This window comes from Stenella coeruleoalba, assembly GCF_951394435.1.
Source record: "Stenella coeruleoalba genome assembly, chromosome: 8".
NCBI classification, from domain to species: Eukaryota; Metazoa; Chordata; class Mammalia; order Artiodactyla; family Delphinidae; genus Stenella; species Stenella coeruleoalba.
The window spans coordinates 5,725,780-5,747,405 of NC_137154.1; the positions used below are offsets into that span (position 1 = coordinate 5,725,780).

General features: G+C 56.0%; 1 protein-coding gene across 1 annotated transcript; it reads right to left on the reverse strand.

Annotated features, from left to right (window-relative positions):
- Positions 1–981: 981 nt before the first annotated feature.
- SYT12 (synaptotagmin 12) lies at positions 982–21,338 on the reverse strand. The gene is made up of 8 exons (XM_079930128.1): positions 21,277–21,338; positions 15,635–15,691; positions 10,744–10,937; positions 8,245–8,637; positions 5,394–5,609; positions 4,583–4,703; positions 3,583–3,716; positions 982–2,205 (listed from the first exon to the last, which is right to left on the reverse strand). Exons 2-8 carry the CDS (start codon positions 15,666–15,668, stop codon positions 2,032–2,034), a joined length of 1,266 nt encoding a protein of 421 aa, XP_079786254.1. The 5' UTR covers positions 15,669–15,691; positions 21,277–21,338; the 3' UTR covers positions 982–2,031.
- Between the last annotated feature and the right edge of the window lie 288 nt (positions 21,339–21,626).

Here is a 21,626-nt window from a genome sequence, read left to right on the forward strand (position 1 = left end):
TTCTGGAGACAAAGGTGATTTGGGGCGAGCAGGGCTCCCCGGAAGCCCCCTCCCTCCTGCCCCAGCTTTATTTTGGTTCTAGAATTATTCCAGTCAGCATACTCGGTCCCCACCACGCCCATCCGGGTGCACAGTCAGCATTTCATGCAGTTAGAGGGAGGGATGGAAGGGGAAGAGAAGGCAGGCGAGTAAATGGTCTGCACAGCAGAGCCACTGGGGTGGAAGGGCGGGGGCCTCTCCCTGGCGGCAGGGGCCCCCGCCAGCTGCGTGTCCCCGGGCCCTGGGCTGGCCTGGGCCTCGCAGACCTCCTGGCGCCGGCCACACGGTGGGCAGCCCGGCCTCGGGACCGGGCCGCAGCTGCGTCAGGTGGGGAGAGCCACCACGCTGCCTCAGGTCCCGTGACCACCCTGGGCTCCCCGACATCACTGGGGGTAACTGGCTGGGCCTGGGCCTCCGTAGCCCACCAGGTCCAGAGGCAGCCAGCCTGAGGACCTACCTCTCACCTCCCTTCCCCCCATCGCTGTAACCCGGTGGGCCCCCCACCCCTCAGCTGCGAGGGGCGCACAGCGCCTGCTTCTCTGGGGCTGCCTTCGGCGGCTTGGAGCCGCCTCAGTGACACCTAGAAGGCCACGCACGCCTTCCCTCCAAGACTCCTGTGGGTGTGTAACGGTCCAGCCCTTGGCTCCTGGGCAGGACTCCTCTGGGGTGCCATCCGCACAAGCCCTCACCGTTGGGACTCCGCGGAAGCCACAACCTGCCGGCTCCTTCGCTTGCCCCAAAGCCCCCTCTCTGCCTTACAGGGTTCTCCTGAGGGCTCTCCCCCAATAAACCCCTTGCCTGCGAACCTCGGGGTCTGCTTCTGGAATCAGCCTTGGGCAGCTGGTGTCCTGGGGGTCTGAACCAGGCTCCAGAGCCATCTCCCCCGCTGGCATTCAAGCCTGCCCCCCCAACTCCATCCTGACCCCCTCAACTTCCCCTCACGGTCGCCACTCAGGTCGCCCCTTCCTGCAAGGCCCAGCCCAAGGCCTCGGGCTCCACTGTGTCCTCCCAGGTGCCTGCTGCCCACAGAGGCCTCTCCCATGCCCCTCAGCAGTCTGTATTCTGCCTCCCCATTGCCCACCAGCACCCCCCAGAGGCTGAGGCATCTCTCTTCCCCGCAAGGCCTGGCCTGAAGGGACACCAGCCAACGCCGTGGAGCCAATGCCTGAACACAAGGACCTGGCTCTGGGACTCTTTGGACCCCTGGGCCTTATAAGGGTTACAGTTCTATTTCATAGAGGATGACCCAGCGTCCCACATGGCCTGAGGGCCACTGATTGGCCTGGTCCCTCGGTCTCTCCTCCTTCCCAGAGAGAGGCTCTTGTGTCCACGGCAGTAGGGTGAGAACTGCGTTTGTGACAGGGATGTTCTTACCCTGCCACGCTGCGGACGGGCCACTGGCCTGGGACACTCAGTTCTTTCCCTGACCCTCACAGCACAGCTCCCATCTTGTCCCCGCGCTCCCCGGCCCCAGAGCCCTCCCCAGGTCTACGTGGAGGGGCCGCCATCCGCAAAGAGCAGATCACCAGGGCAAGGGGATCTTGTCTTCCCGACGTCCTAGGGGCTGTGCCTTGTTCGTGTCACCCCAGCCTGTGCCTTGCACAGCACCTGGCCTCCAAGACTCATGGTCCTTGTGCCTGGCCTCCCAGCAGGGATGGGATGTGGGGAGCTCTGAGAGGCCAAGGCCCCGCCAAGGCCAAGGGACAGGCCTGTTGGGGAGCTCAAAATGGGAGCACAGCGGGCCAATGCCTGGCTGCCCTCCCTGGGCCCTGGCCCAGCCACGGCTGGTCCTCAGTGGGAGACAACCCTGGGTCCCTAGACATCCAGCCAGGCCTGTTCCTCCACCGCAGCCTGGATAGAGGGACCAAGATGGCTCTTGGGGACTCCACCGGGGGACCCCAGCGTTCAATGGTTCCAGCCAGACTACAGAGAAGGGTGTTGGAGCTGAGTTCACGCCGGGCTCCGGTGCCCACCCGGGCCCTGCCCCGGCTGCTAGTTTCGACGGACAGGGTGCCACATGGACACGGGCCTGCGCAGCGTGGCCAGCATCTGGTTCCAGTGCGTGGTGCCCATGCCACTGGCCGACGGCCCAATGATGACATGGCCTACGTTGTCCCCACGGCCATCACTGCTGCTCTCAGCTACCGTCACACGGAGAGACAGGTCCTGGGGAGGAAGTGACATGGGTGCTAGGGACCAGGGGCAGTGCCAGAGGTCCCCCATGGCCCCCAGGCCCCAGCGGGGTGCCAGGCACGGCCCCGTGAATCCTCACCTCTGACCTGTCTAACCTCACAGCCCAGATGTAAATGCTGGCCTCACCACTTCCTTGCTGCGTGACCTTGGGCAGTGACTTGGGCTCTTCCTACCTCAGTTTCCCCATCTGTAAAATGGTGATAATCATAGTTCCCACCTGTTCTGGGAACGAAATGAGTTAAAAGGTGTAAAGCACTTAGAACAGTGCCTGCACACCGTCAGCGCATTATAGATGTCTGTTGTTAATCCTGAGCTAATCGTATGTTGGACTCATAACAGGAAGGGAAAGAACTTGCTTGAGATCAAAGTGGTGAAGCTGAGACTGGAACCCAGCCTGACTTCTCTCCTTCCCCTCCCCCCTCCCCTCCCCTCCCCCCACCGCCGGTCCCAAGAAGTGTCTCGCCCTAGGAGGCTGCAGAGTAGGAGTGGTGGCACTAGGACACCCAGGGAAGCAGGGGGCAGACGGGTGGCCTGTCCCATGAGGGTGGCAAGGCAGGACCAACCAGGGATGCTGAGATGTTTTTCTGGATTCCAAACACCCAGAGTGCGGCAGAGTTCTGGGCTTTCAAATTCAGGCCGGCTATCCCAAGAGGGGAGATTAGGGGGTTTCTGTACAGCCCCAGGGCCAAGGGGCAAGTTTTGGCTCAAGGCACAAAAGGACTTTCTCACGTGGTCAGGAATGCCCAAGGATGGAAGGAGGGAGTGAGGGAAGGTGGTGAGCTCCCCATCCTCTGAGGCATGCAAGCCGGGCCACTTCTGTGGCCCAGGGCACATCCTCTGCAGTCCTCCCACCCTTGGCCTGTGATATCTGTGCTGGGAGGGGGTCTCCCTGGGGCACATCGCCTGCTGAAGGCCAGGGGGGTTCTGGGGAGCTCCACAGGGCCTCTGTAGGCAGAACCTCGGGAGATTTAGGGCCAGAGCTCTGGGCGTTGGGTCAGTCCTGGCTCATCCCTAGTCCTCTGCAGCTCCCTCCACCGGGAACTGTCTTCCCACAGATCTCAGCTTAGCTACCCCCACCTGCAGAGGCCTCCCCTGACTGCCAAGGTCTGGCATGCTCTTAGTGGATGTGATTGTCTGCAGACTTTCCTGCCTGTCCCTTGTGAGCGCCAAGGAAGCAATTCCCATGTCCCCAGCACCCACCAGAGGGCTGGTACCTAGTAGGTGCTCAATACACACTTCTCGACTAGAAAGGTGATGCCTTAAGGCAAACCATCACCCCCTGCAGGAGCTCGGAGGAGATAGACTGGAGGGGATAGAGGGGCCCCCACCCCCTGCGCCATCCCCCCTCACCTGGAGCACGATGGCTGGCACTGAGAAGATCATGGCTTCATTGAACACTGGGTTAGGGTCGTCCCTCTTCACAGCCGTCTTCTTTTTGCTCATCTTCCTCCCATCCTGCAGCAGGTACACCTTGACGAAGGGGTCTGTGGGCGGGGAGGGGGGTGGGGGTGAGAGCCAGTGCGACACTCACTTGGCATAGACCTGCCCGGTCACAGCGGCTCACCGGCCACTCTCTCCTGCGGTCCTGCCATCAGGTCTTTATTGCGTTCCCATTTTACAGATGAGAAAACTGAGGCTCACGCGCGAGTCAGGAGAAGAGCTGGGCTTTGGACTCCGGCAGCCGGCCCACCAGCCCGCACGAGTGCTCCCCTCACGTGAGGCTCTGGGGAGCTCAGCAGACCCACCAGTTTTCATTCTATAAATGGCCCAAACGCAGATGTCAGCCCCGAGTCACCCGGCGCCTGCTCAGTGGAGCCTGACTCAAGGACATGCAGCTCTGGAATAACGAGTCGCTGCCTGCTCGTCACTTACCACCCACTGGGTGTCCTTGCTGCACCTGCCTGGACCCGGGTCCCCCAGGCTCCCAGTCAGCCTCCTGCAGCCCTCAGTTTTCAGTTACTCGGGGCTGAGGCTCCCGCAGACCTGACGCATCAGGTCCTGCCTGGCACCCCCACCATCTCGGTGGCCCTGGTCCCCGTTTGGGATCTGGGATGCAGTCCAGCCTCTGGGAAACGCCTACCTTGTTTTCATACCAGTGCCCCAGCCTCCTGCTCTCAGACTCCCATCCCTCCCCCACAGGGGCTCCCTGCCAGCCTCTGTGGTTCCCATGTTTCCCCAGCTAGATTAATCTTCCCACTGTGCATGGCTCCTGAGCCCAGCCAAAGCCAGGGGTGGGGGGCCTGGCACTGTGCCCTACACCTACTGATGCCTCCAGGCGCCCAGGGCTTAGCAGCTGGGCCATGGCTCCCACCTGCCCCACGGAGGAGCCAGGCAGCCAGGAGGGCCTTACCCGCTGTGGTCTTGTCGTTGGTCCAGATGAGATTCTTGGCTTTCACCACGACCACTGTAAGACGCTCGGCCGTTGGGAGGTAGCTGAGGGACAGCAGGATCTCGCCCACAGCGTCGGCGGCCTGGAGGACAGGCGGGTGACTCAGAGGGCTTCTGCCCCTGGACTTGAGGGGCCCAGGGAAAGGCAGAAGCTTCCTTCTCCACTGAGAAGCTGCTGCTCTTGGGGGCCCTTACACCAGGGCACCAGGCTGGTGGGATTGAGAAAGGGACCCCTCTCCCGCTCCACAGCGCCATCCCTGCCTTGTACCGGGTATGGGTCCTGCCTTGGAAGGAAGGCCATAGGTTGCCTGTCAAATGCAGCAACAAAATGCAGTTATGTTCCCTCATTCCAGACCAGAGAAAACATTCTCCGGTAGTAGCACTTACAGGTCCAGGTGGACTGGAATTAGTAGATCATTTGCTTAAATAACAGTGATGCTCCCTAAGCGCTGCTACATTTATGACGGTAAACTGCAGCTTGGCCTCTGTCTGAAATGACTCACTTGAGGGCCAGAGGAGTACTTCCCTAACAGAAGCTCTACAGGAGTAGAGCTTCTAAAGGTTTGGTGGTAGGAGCAGTAGAAGGGCTGTAAACAGTGGTCAGGGTGCCTTTCATCTGCATGCAGTAAACTGAGTTTCCTTGAGTGTGGCTCAGCTCTTTCTCTAATCTCCTAAAGATGTTGGTGTTCAGGCTGTTGCGAGGACAGTGGATTTCCTCCCCTGAAGTGTACATATGGCGCTGTCCTCAGGCACAGGCAGGTGGGCGGGCTTACCTTGTTCTGGTCCTGTAGGTAGAGCCAGCCGCCGAAGGGCTGCAGCGGGAGGTCAAGCACAGAAAGCTTCAGCTCCACCACCCCTGTGCTCACATTCCGCTCATCTTCATCGATGCCAAACACGGAAAACCGCAGGCTCTTCTCCTCCAGGGCTGCAGGGTCCAGGGGGATGGAGAACTTCTCGTCGAAGAAGATGGAGTAGGCGTTCCTCTGGATCTGCAGAGAGAAAGAGCAGTGGAAGGAGGTCCAAAGCTGGGGAGGAGGTGGCAGCTGGATGCCTGCGAGGCCATGGCAGGGAGTGAGCGCTGGATGGGGTGTCTGGAGACCTGGGCTAGCGTCTTGGCTCTGCTGTCCCCACACTGCAATGCCAATCCTTCCTTTGGTGGCTCAGCCCTGATGATATAAAAGCCCCCTGTCCTCTTCTCAGTGGTGGCCAATCTAGTGGCCTGGCATTCGAAGCTTCCACAAGCTGACCCCAACTAATTCCCATCCTCAGTGCCCATGGGTCCACAGAACCCTTGCAATGTGCCGGCTGAGCTGGCCATCTTTCTTGCACGTGTTCAAGTCCAGCCCTGGGCCAGGCATGCTGTGAGTAGGGATAACTGTCTGTGAAGTTGAGAGTCACTGATGTCCCATCCCGCATGGGGCCTGGCCTAGGACTCTCTGAACGTTATGGGGTGGATGGACCGATGGAGTGACGAGGCAAGGCTGGGCAGACTCTGTTTCTAAGCCTAGTCCTGCCTGGTGGGCGCCACTGGCCTCTTCCCAGGAAGCCGTGGGTGGGCCCTCTGGGAAGGTGCACTTGTGGGCACTGATCCCCCTTCCGTGGGGGGCTGCTTTGGTCACTGCCTGGCGATATTTTAAGAGAGGAGATCTCATCCCTGGCACCTCGCCTGATGCCGGGGGGCTGCCCAACCTGGGGGCAGCCACCCACTCACTGGGATTGGCTGGGCTGTGATGCTAAGAAGCCTGCATTCTTGGGAATAAATCTGTCGGTACCTCCAGATGCCCTGAGCTGCACTCTTCGGTCACTGTCTGGGCTGGAAAAGCCTCTTCTTACCTTGCGCCCTGAAGGCTACATCCCCTACCCAATCACCTGCTTGAGAACCAAGGGCGACCCTTCCTTCCTGGGATAAAGCCCACCTCCTGATCCTGACCCTGACATTCAGGCTTTTCACGATCTTTGGCCCTAAATTCCTTCCTCTGGCCAAATTAGCCCCTTGACTGTCCCCTGCCCATAGGAGTACAGGCTCCCTGACGATCCATTCTCTGTACGTTGCACTTTATGAGCACGTGGAGACCCCTGGGGTGGAGTCCTGGATCTCCTGCTCACTTGCTGGGGTTGTCGTGGGCAAAGCACTTTCCTGAGCCTCAGTTTCCTCATCTGTAAGATGCCCTCAATCCATCCCCCATCACTGGGGCTAATGAGAGGGTCGCAGATGCGTTGGGCTCTGTGAACCAGGTTCTCAGCATACATCAGGCCGTGGTGGCTGCTGTCAACGTGCTGCCTCGAGGGGTGTGTCCAGAACCGCCCAGGTCCTCCAGGCAGCTGAGGCCGCGGGCAGCGTGGATCTGGGCTCAACAGGAACACCTCATGGTCCTGACAGACGACAATCCACTGAGCGCTTACCAAGGACTGGGCTAAGGATTTTGCGTTTCCTGAAGCACTATGATGCTCACTTGACAGATGGGAAAACTGAGTCGCAGAGTGCTTAAGTGACTCACCCAAAGTCACACTTCTAGGAAGTAGGGAGCCAGGATTTGAACCCAGGCAATCAGGCTCCAGGGTCCTGCGCCTAACCACCCACTGGGCTGCCTCTCTGAAGCCGGCCTCCCCTTCTCGGCCCTACGTACGCCCTGGTGGTTGGTTCTAGACCCTCCTAGAGTGCGGGGGGCAGGGTGGGGCAGGAGAGGAATGACAGTCTCCACCTCTGAGGGGCAGCCAATTTCAGCACAGGAAACAGGACTGGACACGGGTGGGTCTCTGAGGAGCCAGAGCCACTTGGCCGCAGGATCCTCCTGCCCTGGTCACAGCCCGTGCTGGGCTGACCTCGACCGCTGGTGCTGGGCAGCAGGGTGTCTCACGTAGACCTCTCTCTCTCTCAGCAAGGGGGGCGGATCATGGAGGGGTATCCTGGGGGGTGTGCTGGGTCCCTCTCCTTGCCCCTCCCGGCTTATTCTGCACCCTCCCCCCTGCTTTCGGCCCCAGGGGCTGACCTCCATGGGCTGCATCAACAGGCTCCCTAGGCCTCTGGCTTCCGGTGGGGTCAGCCAGTAGGGGTCACTGGAGGGAAACCAGAGGTCGGAGGGAGGTCGGGGTGCTTATTCCTCCAGGTCCTTCTCGGCAGGATCGCTGCGAGCAGACGGCGCCTCTTGACCAAAGGGCACGGCGCCTATCAAAGTGGCCCTCTGCATACACTGGTCTTTAGGTAACCTCGCGTTCCCCTCATCCCCTCAGGCCAGGGTACCACGCCATCCCTGAGGTCGCCCTCCACACAGCATTATAACAGTCCTGTTATTAAGCTGTCCCCAAATTAGCCAACATGAGCTTGTCATCCCTTCCCTGCCAGGTCCCCAAGTTGACACAATTGACAAATGGACAATTACCACACACTGGATTCATGTGGCAGGACTGCTGAGAACTGCACACAATGGGAGCCTGCAGGTGGAGGCCCCAGACTCCCAGTTCTGTCCTCCCTATAGCCAGCACCTTCCGCTCTGGGATCAGCACCCAAATCTGCTCTCTAGCTCCCTCCTCAGATTCTGCCTGGCCCTGCACCCCTGCCTGCCTGGGCAGGACTCCTGAGAGCCCAGGGCACACGGCTGCCCCGCCCTCCCAGCCCCCACTTACCCGGGAAATGCCCACGATCTGCTCATCCGGCAGCAGGCTGACGCGCATGAAGCAGGACTCGAAGCTGGCTTCCTCCCGCTCCAGGAGGTCCTTGCCCTGCAGCACAGCCACGTGGAGGGTGTGGGAGGCGGCATCGTAGTCCATGCTCACCTCCACCTGGCCCAGCGTGAAGTCCTGCCCGAAGGTGTTGCTCACGGAGGAGATGGAGTTCAGGGAGTCGGCCGACTGGGATTTTCGGAGGGTCCCGTAGGGGGCCAGGTCCAGCTCACGGCCCATCAGCTCCAGGGGTCCCAGCTCGCTGATGCTCTCAAAGGTGTCCTCAATGCTGAGGCTGCCTTTGCGACTGGGTGGCCCCCTAGTGCTGGCCCGCTGGGCATTCCAGGCAGGCACTCTCTGGGGGTGAGAAAAAGGGACATGGGAGCATCGAAAGGGCAATAGGCATGGTCTTGAAGAGACAGCAAAGAGATACGGTAAGCCCTGTTCATGCAAGGCACCTCCAAGTTCCCCTTTCGCAAAAACAGGGCATGCCTTAGTTAGGAAGGTCCTTCTTTATTGTTATTTCATGTCAGTTTTCTCTCCCTAACCAGAAGGTAAGAGAGCTTTTTCTCAAAATGTTTATTTATATGGACTGAGTTTCATACATAAAGATGTTCACTGCAGTGATGTTTATAAAAAGGAAAAATAGTTAGCAATCTAAGTGTCCAGCAGAAGGGGAACGGGTAAGAAAACTAGAGTACATATACTCAATACATGACAGAGCAGCCTCAAAGGAAGTTTACAAAAATGTCTACCACATGAGGAAGTTTTCAAGTTGGATAACACTAACTCTAATATTCAAATTTTTCTTTTCTCTCAATTGACCTTGGGATTTGAGAAAACAAAAACCTTTGTACTGTAAGCATCTCCCATGTTGGTACATAATCTTCATTACCATAATTTTTAATGGTCCCCTTAATTTGCCATTGAGTGGATCGCCATAGTTTATTTTACTATTCCCCTACAGTTGGACATTTATATTGTTTTTAATTTTTCACAAATATAAACAATGCAGCATTGAATAGATTTCCTTTTTTTTTTTGGCCGCGCTGCGCGGCATGCAGGATCCTAGCTCCCTAACTAGGGAACGAACCCGTGCCCCCTGCAGTGGAAGTGCAGAGTCTTAACCACTGGACCTCCTGGTAAGCCCCTTGAATAGCTTTCTTAAAATCTTGACTTAGAGGACATAGTCCCCCTTTTTTTTTTTTTAAATCTATTTTATTTATTTTTTATTTTTGGCTGTGTTGGGTCTTCGTTGCTGTGCACAGGTTTTCTCTAGTTGCTGCAAGTGGGGGTTACTCTTTGTTGCAGTGTGTGGGCTTCTCATCGCGGTGGCTTCTCTTGTGGAGCACGGGCTTTAGGCATGTGGCTTCAGTCGTTGTGGCACATGGGCTCAGTAGTTGTGGCTCTCGGGCTCTAGAGCACAGGCAGTAGTTGTGGCGCACGGGCTTAGTTGTTCCACGGCACGTGGGATCTTCCCAGACTGGGGATCGAACCCGTGTCCCCTGCATTGGCAGGCGGATTCTTAACCACTGTGCCACCAGGGAAGTCCTGAGGACATAGTCCTTTTGAAAGCTTTTGATACATGTTTCCAAAATGCTCTTTGGAAAAGTTGTTCCAATTTACAGTCCCTCCAACTGAGCGTGAGATAATTCCTTCCAAAACCCCAAATGAGCGAGCATGTGGGACCTTTATCTGGTAACAGATTCTGGCTGTGCTCTCTGGAACTCTACATGATGTTAGAAAAATTCTCTGCCAATGTTAAGTGATGAAGCATTTAGCAATATGTAGAGAGCCCTAAACATGTTTATACTCCCTGATACAGTAGTTTCACATCTGGGCATTCATTCAAAGTACGTAATCCCAAATGAAGACAAAGTTTTACACGTAAACCATTTACTGCATTATTTATAGTGGCATTTAGTAAACCATGGCACATACACAAAAAGGAATCTTAGGCAGCCATTAAAATAATGTTTACAATCAACAATATAAGGAAGTGCTTCCGTTTTACGTGAGATGAAAAGGGTAGGGTATAAAATTCTCTGTAGAGATGACACCCATTGTGTAAAAACTATGCATGGAAAAAAGACGGGGGGGAGGGGCCTAGATTTAAAATATTGGAAAGAAATAAATCAAAATGTTAATAGTTTGAAGACAATTCACAGTTGCTTGCCTCTGGGTGGTGACATTTGGGGAGGTTTTCCTTCTTATTTTTATTTTCCTGTAATTGTCACAGGATGGTGTTTTAAATTGAAAGCATTCATTCATTCGCCAAGTATTCATGGATTCCCTAGCACTGGGCTATGTTGGAATGTGGAGGAGGACAAGGGTCCCTGTTCGCAGGAGGAAGTTAACCAGAAGGGAGTGAGGCGGGGAGGGAGTGGGGGCCAGTCCTGAGAGTGGACAGTTGGGGCATGGGGTGTGCAGTCCAGTGTGCACCCATGAAAACAGAAGCCTCACCTTCTGCTGGGCCTCTGCGTAGTTCTCACCATACTTCTGCTGAAGGTACCTGTAGTCGTAGTTTGGGAACGGGGAGGGGCTGGGGAAGCTCCCCGACGTCCAGAGCTTCCACAGGCTCACAGCTGCAATTCCCAGCAGTGCCAGGGCCCCGGCAGCATAGACACCCACTTCCCAGTCAGGGGGGCTCTTGATGACTGCAAGGCAAGAGCAGAGCCGTCTCTCGTTAATGGGCACTAGGACCCCTCAGTTGTTACACACTCCCACCCAGTGAGCCTGTAGTTCAGCACTGATTTGCTTATTCATTGAAAAAATATTTATTGAGTGTCTACTACGTCAGGTTCTGTGCTGGGTGCTGGGGATCCAGTGTTGAACAAGCTATACACCCTCCGATATCTGCTTTTAGCTCCTTTCCACAAAAACATACATTACTATCAGGAGCGACCCTTGGGTAGAGCAGATGAAGAGCTGTGAACAATGGTTAAATATTCCTTAGGCTTTAAACAGGTAGGGGTTTTTTTAAAATTAATTAATTTTATTTTTGGCTGCACTGGGTCTTTGTTGCTGCACAGGGGCTTTTCTCTAGTTGAGGTGAGCAGGGGCTACTCTTCATTGCAGTGCACAGGCTTCTCATTGTGGTGGCTTCTCTTGTTGCAGAGCACGGGCTCTAGGCACGCGGGCTCAGTAGTTGTGGCTCACGGGCTTAGTTGCTCTGCGGCATGTGGGATCTTCCCGGACTAGGGTTCGAACCCATGTCCCTTGCTTTGGCAGGCGGATTCTTAACCACTGTGCCACCAGGGAAGCCCCAGATGGGGTTTTTCTTGCCTCTTTGAGTTCTCTCTACCTTCAGAGGACTTCTGCTTCCAGATAATCAATGCAGCCTGTTGGGATCTGAGGAAAGTGGAAGGGAACTTGGGGGAGAAAAAGAAATGACCCCCTTTTTGCCTCAGACCTCATCTAAAACAATCCAATGTCCATCAGTTGATGAACGGGAAAATAAAATGTAGTACATCATACAATGGAATATTATTCAGCAATAAAAAGGAATGAAATGATACACGTTATAACGCGGATGAACCTTGAAAACATCAAGCTAAGTGAAAGAAGCCAGTGCCCCAAGACCGTATGTTGTATGATTCTATTGCTATGAAATGTCCAAAAGAGGCAAATCTGTACAGACAGAAAGTAGATTAGTGATTGTCAGGGGCTGCCAGGGGTTGGGGGGAGTAGGGGGAAATGTGGAGTGTGGGGTTTATTTTTGGGGTGATGAATATATTCTAAAAGTTGATTGGCTGATGGTTGCACAATATACTGAAGCCCACTGAATTGTACGCTTTAAGCGAGTGAACTTATGGCATGTGAGTTTTATCTTGATTAAGCTGTTACCAAAAACCAAAAAACAAACAAACAAAAAACTCAGCCAGAAGTGAGAGGTGGCTGTAGGCTGGGCAGGGCTTGGGGACAAATCCAGATGCTCAAATGCGTTCTGCCCACGGATGTTTTAATAACCTCACTCATCTGAGCCTCACTGTCCCCAAACAGTAATTAACTACCCCCTCAACTGTGTTGGGTAAGTCCTCACCTAGCACAGAGCTTGGCCCACGGCAGAACCATAAATGTTAAGTCACTCTTCTGGGAAACCTGGCTCTGCATTCCCAAAAGAAGCCAATGAGACAGTAGGATTCGTTTTGCAGAAGATCGCGCTGTTGGCAAATATAATTCTCTAAACCATTCTCAGTGTTGCCTCTATACTCGATTCAAATGGGGAAACTGAGACACACAAGAACTTGCCCAAGGTCACAGAGCCAAGAAGGGGTGGCCCTGGGATCCCAACACTGGCGGCCAGATTCCAGAGCAAGCAGGGGTAAAAACCACGGCCCCACCCGGCCTCCACCAGCACGGTTCCCCAGCAGCAGGGCGGAGAGATGTGGGGAGGGTGTTTCAGGGCGGAGATTTCTCATCACACAGCCACTGAGCACCTACCGTGTGTGAGCACCCTGCGGAGCGGGTCAGCCCCAGGCCCAGTCCCCGTCCTTAATAAGTGGCTCATAGTCTAGTGGGTGGGGTGGGCAGATAAACAGACAAAAGAGGGATGGGGGTCGTGATGAGAACAGCCCAGGAGGGCTTCCCAAAGAGAGATGCCTAAGCTGGGATATGCAGGAGCAGCGAGAAGTGTGCCGGCCGAGGCGCCAGGCACCAGGAGTTTACGGAAGGAGGAGGAGGGTGTGCAAAGCTCAGAGCGTTCAGAGCACCCAGTGAGAGAGAGGGAAGGGGGCATTTGGGGATGGAGGGGCCACTGCCACTGCTCCCCAAAGCCTGCGTAGGGAGGAATCATCCAGCAATGGGAGGCCCCAGCCGGGCCCTGCTCTGCTGAGCCCAGCCAGCTCCAGCCAGAAGCTACCATACTTGCTCACCCCAGAGAAGGGCAGGGCCCAGCCTTCAGCCCTGGCATTTACGCAGCACTTAGCACCCTACGAGCTCCCTACCTCCACTTTCCAGAGGAGAACTGAGGCGGATAGCAGTTAAAGAACACATCTGTTGGGTTGGCCAAAAAGTTCGTTCGGGATTTCGGGCCCAGCTTCTGGACACACCCGAACGAACTTTTTGGCCACCCCAATATTTATGGGCTCAAGGCCACAGGGGTGAGAAATGGAGAGCGTGGTGCAGGTGCTTTGGCTCCCTGAGGCCACCTCACCTCCCTGGCTCCAGTCTCCTCATCCAGAAAGAGGAGATGACACCAAAAACATCCCCATCCAGTGGTTCTACCCCAAAGGAATTGATTCTAAGGGAAAAATCCCAACAAGTTTTATGTCTGGAGTGAGTCATCGAGTCTGTATTTATAACAGCAGAAATCTGGAAGCAGCCTGAGGGTCTGAGCAAGGGTGCCGGTGGTGCTGCCTCAGGAGGGGTTGTCACTGGGCTTTGAGAATGGCAGTTGAGGTCATCAGGATGTCACCGTGGCAATGCAGAGAATCATTTCAGGCATTGTTAAGAGGAAACAAAAAACAAAAAACAATCCCCAACATGGTATAAGCAGGTGATTTTGATGTAAAACTCACGCAGCAGCGTATGGGCAAGGGCTGGGCGGACCAGGGAGGCATGGGAGGAGCCAGAGATGCGGATGGAGGGACGGCGAGCAAACCTGTTTACTCCTGACTTCTGTTGCGAGAATGTAATTTGTGGGATAAATAAAACCACAACAAAGAGCTACCGGGGGCCCAGGGCCAAGACCTGGCCAGGCTCTCAGGAAGTCCTGGGAGTCCTGCGAATAGGGGATGGGATGGGAACGTACCTGGTGCCTGGAGAGTGAAGTGCATGTGCGGGGGGGCTCCCACCTAGACACACACACAGCCCCAGCCAGCTCACAGGGGCTTGGGTGCTGCCAGGAGGCGGGCCAGGGCCCGGGCACAGCGTCCACATAGGCGATGGGCACAGCAAAGTGGCAAAGCAGCCCCAGGCTCCCCTGAGAGTGAGGATCCGGGGGCTGAGGGCCTGAAGCCAGCACCCTGGCTGGCATGAAAGGGGGGCCAGGGCCAGGGACACGAAAGGAAAAACCCCAGCAAGCTGACATGAAATGATGACAGTTAATGCTCATTTATTTACTCATTTTATTGCGTACCAGCCTCTGGAAGGTATGAGAAGAATTCCCCCAGGGAAGTGAGGTCTGAGCTGAGACCAGAAATGAGGAAGGAGGAATCTTAGTAATAATGGTTCCCTTACTATTTTCCATTCGCCAGGCTCTGTTCCAAACACTTCATGTATACTAACCCACTGAGTCCTCAGAACCACCCTGTGAGGAAGGTTCTATTATTATCCCCATTTTACAGACGATGAAGCTGAGAGATAGAGGAGCTATTCGCTGCCAGACAATCTGGCTCCAGATCTGTGCTCAAGATCTCCACACCAGTCTCAAGGCCTTAGCCAGGCAGAGGCAGTTCCCAAGGGAAGGGAACAGTATGTGCAAAGGCCCGGAGGTCGGAGAGAGCTGTGTTCAAACTGTTGGGCACTTCACACATGTTAGCTCGTTGAATCTTCCCAGCAGTCCCTGAGGCAGGCCGCATTGCCCCCATTTTACGGATGAGTAAGTGGAGGTTCAGAGAGGTTTCATCACTTACTGATGGCCACGCCAGGGCCTGGACAAAGACCTGTGAGCCTGCAGGTGAAAAGTGAAAATTCCTGGCTGGGAGTTGGAAAAGGTGGTTCCCCCTTGTACGTCCTTCAGCTCAGCCCTGGGCTGGCTGGGGTCTGAGCTAGGGGAGGAGCTGGAGTGATGGGGAGCACCGGCCTGGGAGTCAGGAGACCTGGGCCCACGTCCTGACCCTGTTACTTACTTAGTCACTGTCCCTTTCCTTTGCTGAGCCTGCCTTCTCCCATCTGTAAATGGGGAGGGGAACGTAAGGAGAAAAGATGGCGAGGGTACTTCAGTTCTGACACCATCCATCGTCAGCTGGAGTGTGTCTGGTGTCTTGAGGCCGGTCCCAAGCTCAGTGCCTGCAGGGGCACACATGAGGAGAAGGTGGGAGCTGCCATCCCTGGACTGGGCGACCTCTGAGTTTAATGTCCTGTGGATCTAACATCGACCTTCCTGGGTTTCCTCGCCTTTGGCTCCAGGAATGGCCCCAGGGGAGTGGATTCCGCATGACAGGCTCGACCTTAGGGAGTAGCAGCACATGGGCCTCCCGGGCGATCCCCTCAAGTCCTTCCACCGGAGCAGAAAGACGAAGAGACCTCAGACTGGCCCCAACCCGGCGTCCCCAAGGCTGTGTGATCTTGGGCAACTCACTGACAGTCCTTACCAGTAAAACAGGGCCGTGACTGGTGTCCCACTGACATCCCCCACCCCAGGCCCGGTGGGAGGGTCCTGTGAGATGGCACGTTTGCCGCGGGGACTCACCGCTCAGGTGGTATTCTGCCACGTCCACGGCCATGACGCCCACTGCAGGGGCTGAGACTGGAAGGGAGAGGAGAGTCAGTGGAGGGGGCTTCAGAGGGTCATCAACCCCACCCCCCGCTATGGCCCAGGTGCCCATCATCCAGCTCACACTCAGGTGGAGGGGGCCTGAGCAAAAGTAGTGTTTTTTTCATTCTTTCATTTTTATTTTTTGGCTGTGCTGCGTGGCATGCAGGATCTTAGTTACCCGACCAAGGATCGAACCTGGGCCCTCCGCAGTGGAAGTGCGGAGTCCTAACCACTGGACCGTCAGGAAAGTCCCTAAAATAGCATTTTAAAAAAATGGTGTTTAAAGCTCTTTTCAAGCACTCTGAGACCTCATTTCAGGGTTGCCAAACACGAAAACACAAGACACCCAGTGAAACGTGAATTTTGGATTCGTTTTTAGTAGAAGTATGTCCAAATATCGCATGGGACATGCTTATACTGAAATATTATCCACTGTTTATCTGAAGCTCAAAAGTTGCTGGCATCCCGTATTTGTACTTGCTAAATCTGGCAACCCTGCTTCACTTCCGTCCTACCAACAACAGGCTGACCAGCAGCAACTCTGTTACTCCTTAGAGCGGCCCCTCAGGGTGTTCCCTAAGGCTGACTTCAAATGCTTTTGTTTAAATTGGACCCGAAATGCTGCATTTCTACAATATTCTATTATCAGTTCTTTCTCTGCTTGGGATGGTTTCCTCCCCACCCTCCGCTCCCAAGTTATATGAACCACTGAAGGTTTGAAGGTTTAAGTTGTTCTAGAAAGGTCTAGAAGCTCATACAAGCCATCACCTGCCCAGGCAACTGCTTACAGTTTTATTATTTTTGTTGCTAAGAAGTAAACTGGCTCCCAGACATGTTCTAAATGGGGTGGGGGGTTGAAAAAGGGAGGCTAGGAAGAGCTGTATGGATCTCAGCTCAAGGGACACGGAGGACAGGATGGCCCCCACGCTAACCTCTGCATTCCCTCGCGGTTCAGAGAGGTGGTTATAAACAGGTAAGATGGGGTACACGGGGCGGTGGCGGGGGAGACCTGCAGAGTGTCCGTCCACCCAAGGGCAACTGCTTTTCTGTTCCCGCGGGAATGCCAACCCAGCCTGGCTGGATCTTCTGAAAAGCCAGATACCGGTATTTTTTAACATGCAGTTTCTTGATTTTTAAATGTTGCAACCAACTCACAAAAAATGTAAACACTACTGGGTGGAGAGGAAAAGGGTCCTGGCTGGTGGCGGCTAGCCTGTTTGCAACTCCTCGAAGGATTGTGTGGGCTCCCTTTGGGACTGGGGTCAAATCAGGGGGTGAGCATTTTCTAGAATCCTGGGGTTCTCCCCGGTTTGTAGCTCTGGAGTCAAGAAGCTGGGGTGCCTTGATCCAGACAGGGTTATCCGGCACATGTGGGAGTGCCGTAGGTCCCAGGACAGGAGGCCTCGAGAAGCAGGGCGGAACAGGGCCCTGGGGCAAAGCCCTGCCAGGTGCACAGACAGCTCCTTGCTCCCAGCTCCCCTGATGATGCCCCCACTCCCACAGTGAGATGTGGGTTGTCATGGTGATGGGAGGGAGGCGCTAACCTGGACCGGCTTCACCCATGCCAATTCAAGTGGAAGCTCATTGCTGGGACCTGCTGAGATCATGATAAGTACCTTGCTAAGCACCCCTTACACCCAAGCCCTAAGCACTTTGCATGTATATTACCTCATATATTACCGACCTCTAACAGCCCCTTGAGGTAGGTGCTATTACTATCTCTGGTTTGTGGAAGAGAGTCTGAGGCAAGGAGGTAAGGTCATTTGCCCCAGGCTACACAGCTTAAGAAACTGTTCAACCCGGGCCACTGGTTCCACGCTCCCTAACCCCTGTGCCTTACTGCGGGGGTGTGGGGGGTGGGCGGCATAAGGATTCAAAAGTTGCCTGAGAACCCGCAGGCCAAATTAGGCAGTGTGTACAAGCCCAAGGTGGCCCTACTTCGTGGCAGAAGGGAGGCTGGATACACCAAAACACACATGTTAACATGAACACACATGTCCCAGTCTGCCTCTGCCTTGCTGGGAATCTGATCATGCCATCAGCTTTCTTTCCTGTTTCTCTAGCACAGGCTGACTTCCTGCACGGGGACAGCCCATGCCAGCAGCACACTAGAGTGGGTGGGCTGGGTACACCCCTGCGGCAAGTTCCTGTGGCTGGGGACAGAACCCCATACCTGCTGTATCAGACCTCTGGCTGTCGAGGGGCCCCCATGTATCAGACCTCTGGCTGTCGAGGGGCCCCCATCTCTCCAAGGCTGGTCCAGCTCAGACCCCAGACTCCCACACTGCCCACCTTTCCCCCTCCCCTCATCACAACACCCTGGGAGCTGTGCTTTCAGTGGAGTTGTGAATGACTCTAGGCTCACCCAGGCCAGAAGGTCCCGCAGGTGTGCCCTGGGAACGGGAGAAGCCAAAGCACATCTGCCTGAGAGGAGGGAAGAGAGAACTTGGGAGAGATGTCGAGGTTCCTGGGATGGGGCGGCAACCTGAGTACAGCTGTGAACCCCCGATCTGCCCCCTCTGTAAAATGGGGCTTAAGATGGCCTTATCAGGGTGTCAGGAGGGAGGAATGAGAAGTGCAGTGGGGCTTTTTGGCAAATCTTAGCTGCTGTGCTTCCTCGCCTGGCAATGGTCCGAAAGGCCCCTGAGCCCCTACTTTGAGCAGTGGAATTGTGTGGGCAGCACTGCCAGCCTGCAGATGTGTTATATTTGTCTTAAAGTGAGTTACCAACATTTAAAAATTGGGAAATTTCCCATTAAAAAATGAATTTCTTAAAAAAAAAAAAAAAAGGATAGATTTCCAGCTTCCCGTTAAAAGTAAGATTTGGGAACAGTGGGTCTGTATACCCTGCCACCCCCAACAGCCAGAGCTGGAGCTGAGTAGGCTCTGTCCCTCAGACGGGGCATCTGCTCTTCCGGCCTGGCACCTCCTACCCTTCCATTCACTTCCAGAACCTGCTGGCCCCTGGAAGCATCTCTATTCATGAGCCTGGTAAGCAGGCTTTTGGATGAGCTAGGGGAGGTTCAGAAAGGTTAAGTGACTTGCCCAAAGCCACACAGCCAGCAGTGGTAGAGCTGGGCCTGCCACCCCATCCAGCACCTCTTCTATTAGTAGCCACAGCCCCTGTGCAAAGGATTTCATGTACGTCTTCCCCATGGCCTCGCCCAAGACCCCTAGGGGGCAAATTTGCCCCTAGGGGGCAAATCCTGTTATTATCCCCACTCCACAGAGGAGGAAAGTGAGGCTCAGGGAAGGGCAGTGAATTTGCCCAGGGTCACCCAGCCAGTAAGCGGAGAGCTGAGACCGAGCCAGATCTGGCTCTGCAGCAAGCGCCCTTCTTAATGGCTTTACTTACTATCCCTGAGACCCCCTGACTCCATCTCAGCCAGTACTGACAACCTCCGCAGACTCCCACTGGCAGCCTGGAGGTTTGCCAGGTAGAGGGGCTGCAGCTTCAGCTTGGAACAGGACGCTGACAAGGCACATCCGAGGCCAGGGCAGCCTCTGACCAGAGCTTCCCTGCATTTCTGACACACAGGAAATGGGGCACAGCAGGGGTGGGTCAGAGCTGCCCCAAACCTTCATCTGAGCCCCTTCCTGGCACCCTTCCTCACTCCATCTATTCATTCTGGCCCCAAACCCCCAAACCCTAAATTGCATGGCGCTTGTTCATTGAAAACAGCTCTGGGTTCCAATGCTGGCTTAACGATACCTACCCGGCAATACGTACCTATTGCTGTAAGAATTAGACATAATTCATGCTAAATGCCTAGCGTAGTGCCTGGCTCGTAGTGTGAACACGATATAGACCTGATGACTGAATGGATAAACGGATCCCCCTTTTACAGATTAGGAAGGCGGGGATGGAGTCACTCGGCATATGAGTAGCAATACTGGGACTGACTCCCGGGTACAATGCATCTGGGCCTGGGCTCTTGGCCACCATGCCACCTCCTGACCAGGCCTTTCGGGGGTGGAGATGGGTGGGAGGAACTGCCACGGGCCTTACTGGAATCTGACCACAGTCGAGGCCTCCTGGGCTTATCAAGAAATGGCTTTCCAGGAATTTGGTGACTCTGCGGCGGAGAGGGTCCCCACGTCTCTGCTCCCCCTCACCCCATTTCCTTGCTTAGTGTCCCCATGTCACATCTCTGGCTAGCAAGCTTTTGGCTCCCCCTACCCTCACCCTGAGGCCAGCAGGCAATGGGAAGGATCAGGGGGTGGTACAGGGGAGCCCTCGACCTTCCAGGCTGGGAACCTCTTTAGGAGCGTTAGCTTTGAGATCCTTTTCAAGTGCTCCCACTTCCTGGAATAACCACATCCTGCTACCATCCCCCCAAAAGCCCACAAAAACCACAGTACAGACTGGCGAGGATGGTGGTAGCTGGCATTAACTGGGCACCTACTATGTGCTGAGCACTGTACCAAGGACTCGCCAGGTGTTATTTCGGCAAGTCCTCCCTGCTGCCCTCTGAGGGGGCTGATACTCTTCCCATTGTACTGGTAAGAAAACTGAGGTGCAGGAAAACACTTGCCCATAGTCACCAGAGCAGACAAGAGGCAGAGTCCAAGGTTGAACCCCGGGCTGGGAGCCCCCTCTCTCCCAAGCTGTTTGGAAAGGCTTCAGATTTCAGGGTGGGGAGGCCAGGGGCTTGGGTCTTGACCCTTCTCCAGACTGGCTGTGTTAATTTGGGTGAGTCTCCTGCCCTCTCTGAGACTCAGTTTCCCCATTTCTAGTAGGATGCATAGCTCCTGCCGCTCTCCAAACCTGTCACCCACCCCCTGGCTCAGGTAAGAGGCTAACATTCCAGGGTGCAGGTTTCCCAGGCTCTTTGTGGGGGAGGGTGGCCTCACTGGCTGAGGAGGGGGCACCCAGTCCCTCTGCAGCCCATGAAAGAGGGATCACTAGGAGGGCGTGCTCAGGGCTCCTCCACCCACAGGCCTGGCTCCAGGTCCCCATGTTTGGACCCAGTTCCCCCTTCTTCAGCCCAAATCTACAGCCCCAAGGCCCTGGGATGGGCAAGCTTCCTCTCCCAAAGAGCAGTGGCATCAAAGGTTGGCAGGGAGACCCTGGAAAGCTCCCCACCCGTGCTGGTGACACCAGACAGAGGCTGAGGATCCTCTTGGCCTCCCAGGGCTTCCTGGCAATAGGGTGCGACATGGGGCATTTCCTGAAAACCCAGCACCCATGCCGCGGTAACCCCCAGGATACATGGGGACCGGAGTGTGGGGGGCTGACCCGGGAGTCGGGAAGAGGGTGTGAGGCGGGGCCGGGAAAGTGGGGACAATCAGGGCGCTGTGTGTGTGAGGGGCGTGCGTGCAGCGCGGGCGCCGGGGAGGCGTGTAAATGGCCGGGTGAGCCGCGTGTGTGCACACGCGGGGCGGGCGTGTGGGGCACGATGCGATGCGCAGTGCATGGAGTGGCAGGGCCGGGGAAGGGTGCCCGGCGTGCGCTGTGCCGGGCTTGCGTGTGCAAGCGCGGCGCGGGTGTGCAGACGAGAGGGGAGCTTGGAGCCCGGGGGTCCCCGGCGCTGGGAGGGGCACTGCGTGCATCTGCGCGAAGGGCGCGTACTCACCCCGGCTCCGCGGAAGGGCCGCCGCTCCAGCTCCGGCTCCGGTTTGGGCTCCGGCTCCGGTTTGGGCTCCGGCTCCGGCTTGGGCTCCGGCTCCCGGCCGGCCTCCCGCAGCGCGCACGCACCGGCGCCAAGCCCGGCCGTAGCCGGCGGAGCCAAGCCTGCAGTGTCTCCCCGCGCCCGCCTGGGAGGAGCGCGGCGCGGTCCGGGGGCTCGGCCGGGCCGGGGCGGCAGTCGCGAGCTGCGCCGCAGTCCGGGCACGCTCCCAGGAGCCCGCCGCGCGCTCCCTCGCGCTCGCCCGCCCGCTCCCTCTTTAAAGTGACAAACCCGCGCGTGGTCTCCGCTCCCGGGAG

Bases quoted from the DNA above. Each gene is read 5' to 3' on its own strand.
- SYT12 (XM_079930128.1), bottom strand. From the start codon at position 15,668: ATGGCCGTGGACGTGGCAGAATACCACCTGAGCG. The intron at 8,638-10,743 runs GTGAGGCTTCTG...TCTCACCCCCAG, and splicing joins ACGCAGAGGCCCAGCAGAAG to AGAGTGCCTGCCTGGAATGC. The intron at 4,704-5,393 runs GTAAGCCCGCCC...CCTGTCCTCCAG, and splicing joins ACCTACAGGACCAGAACAAG to GCCGCCGACGCTGTGGGCGA.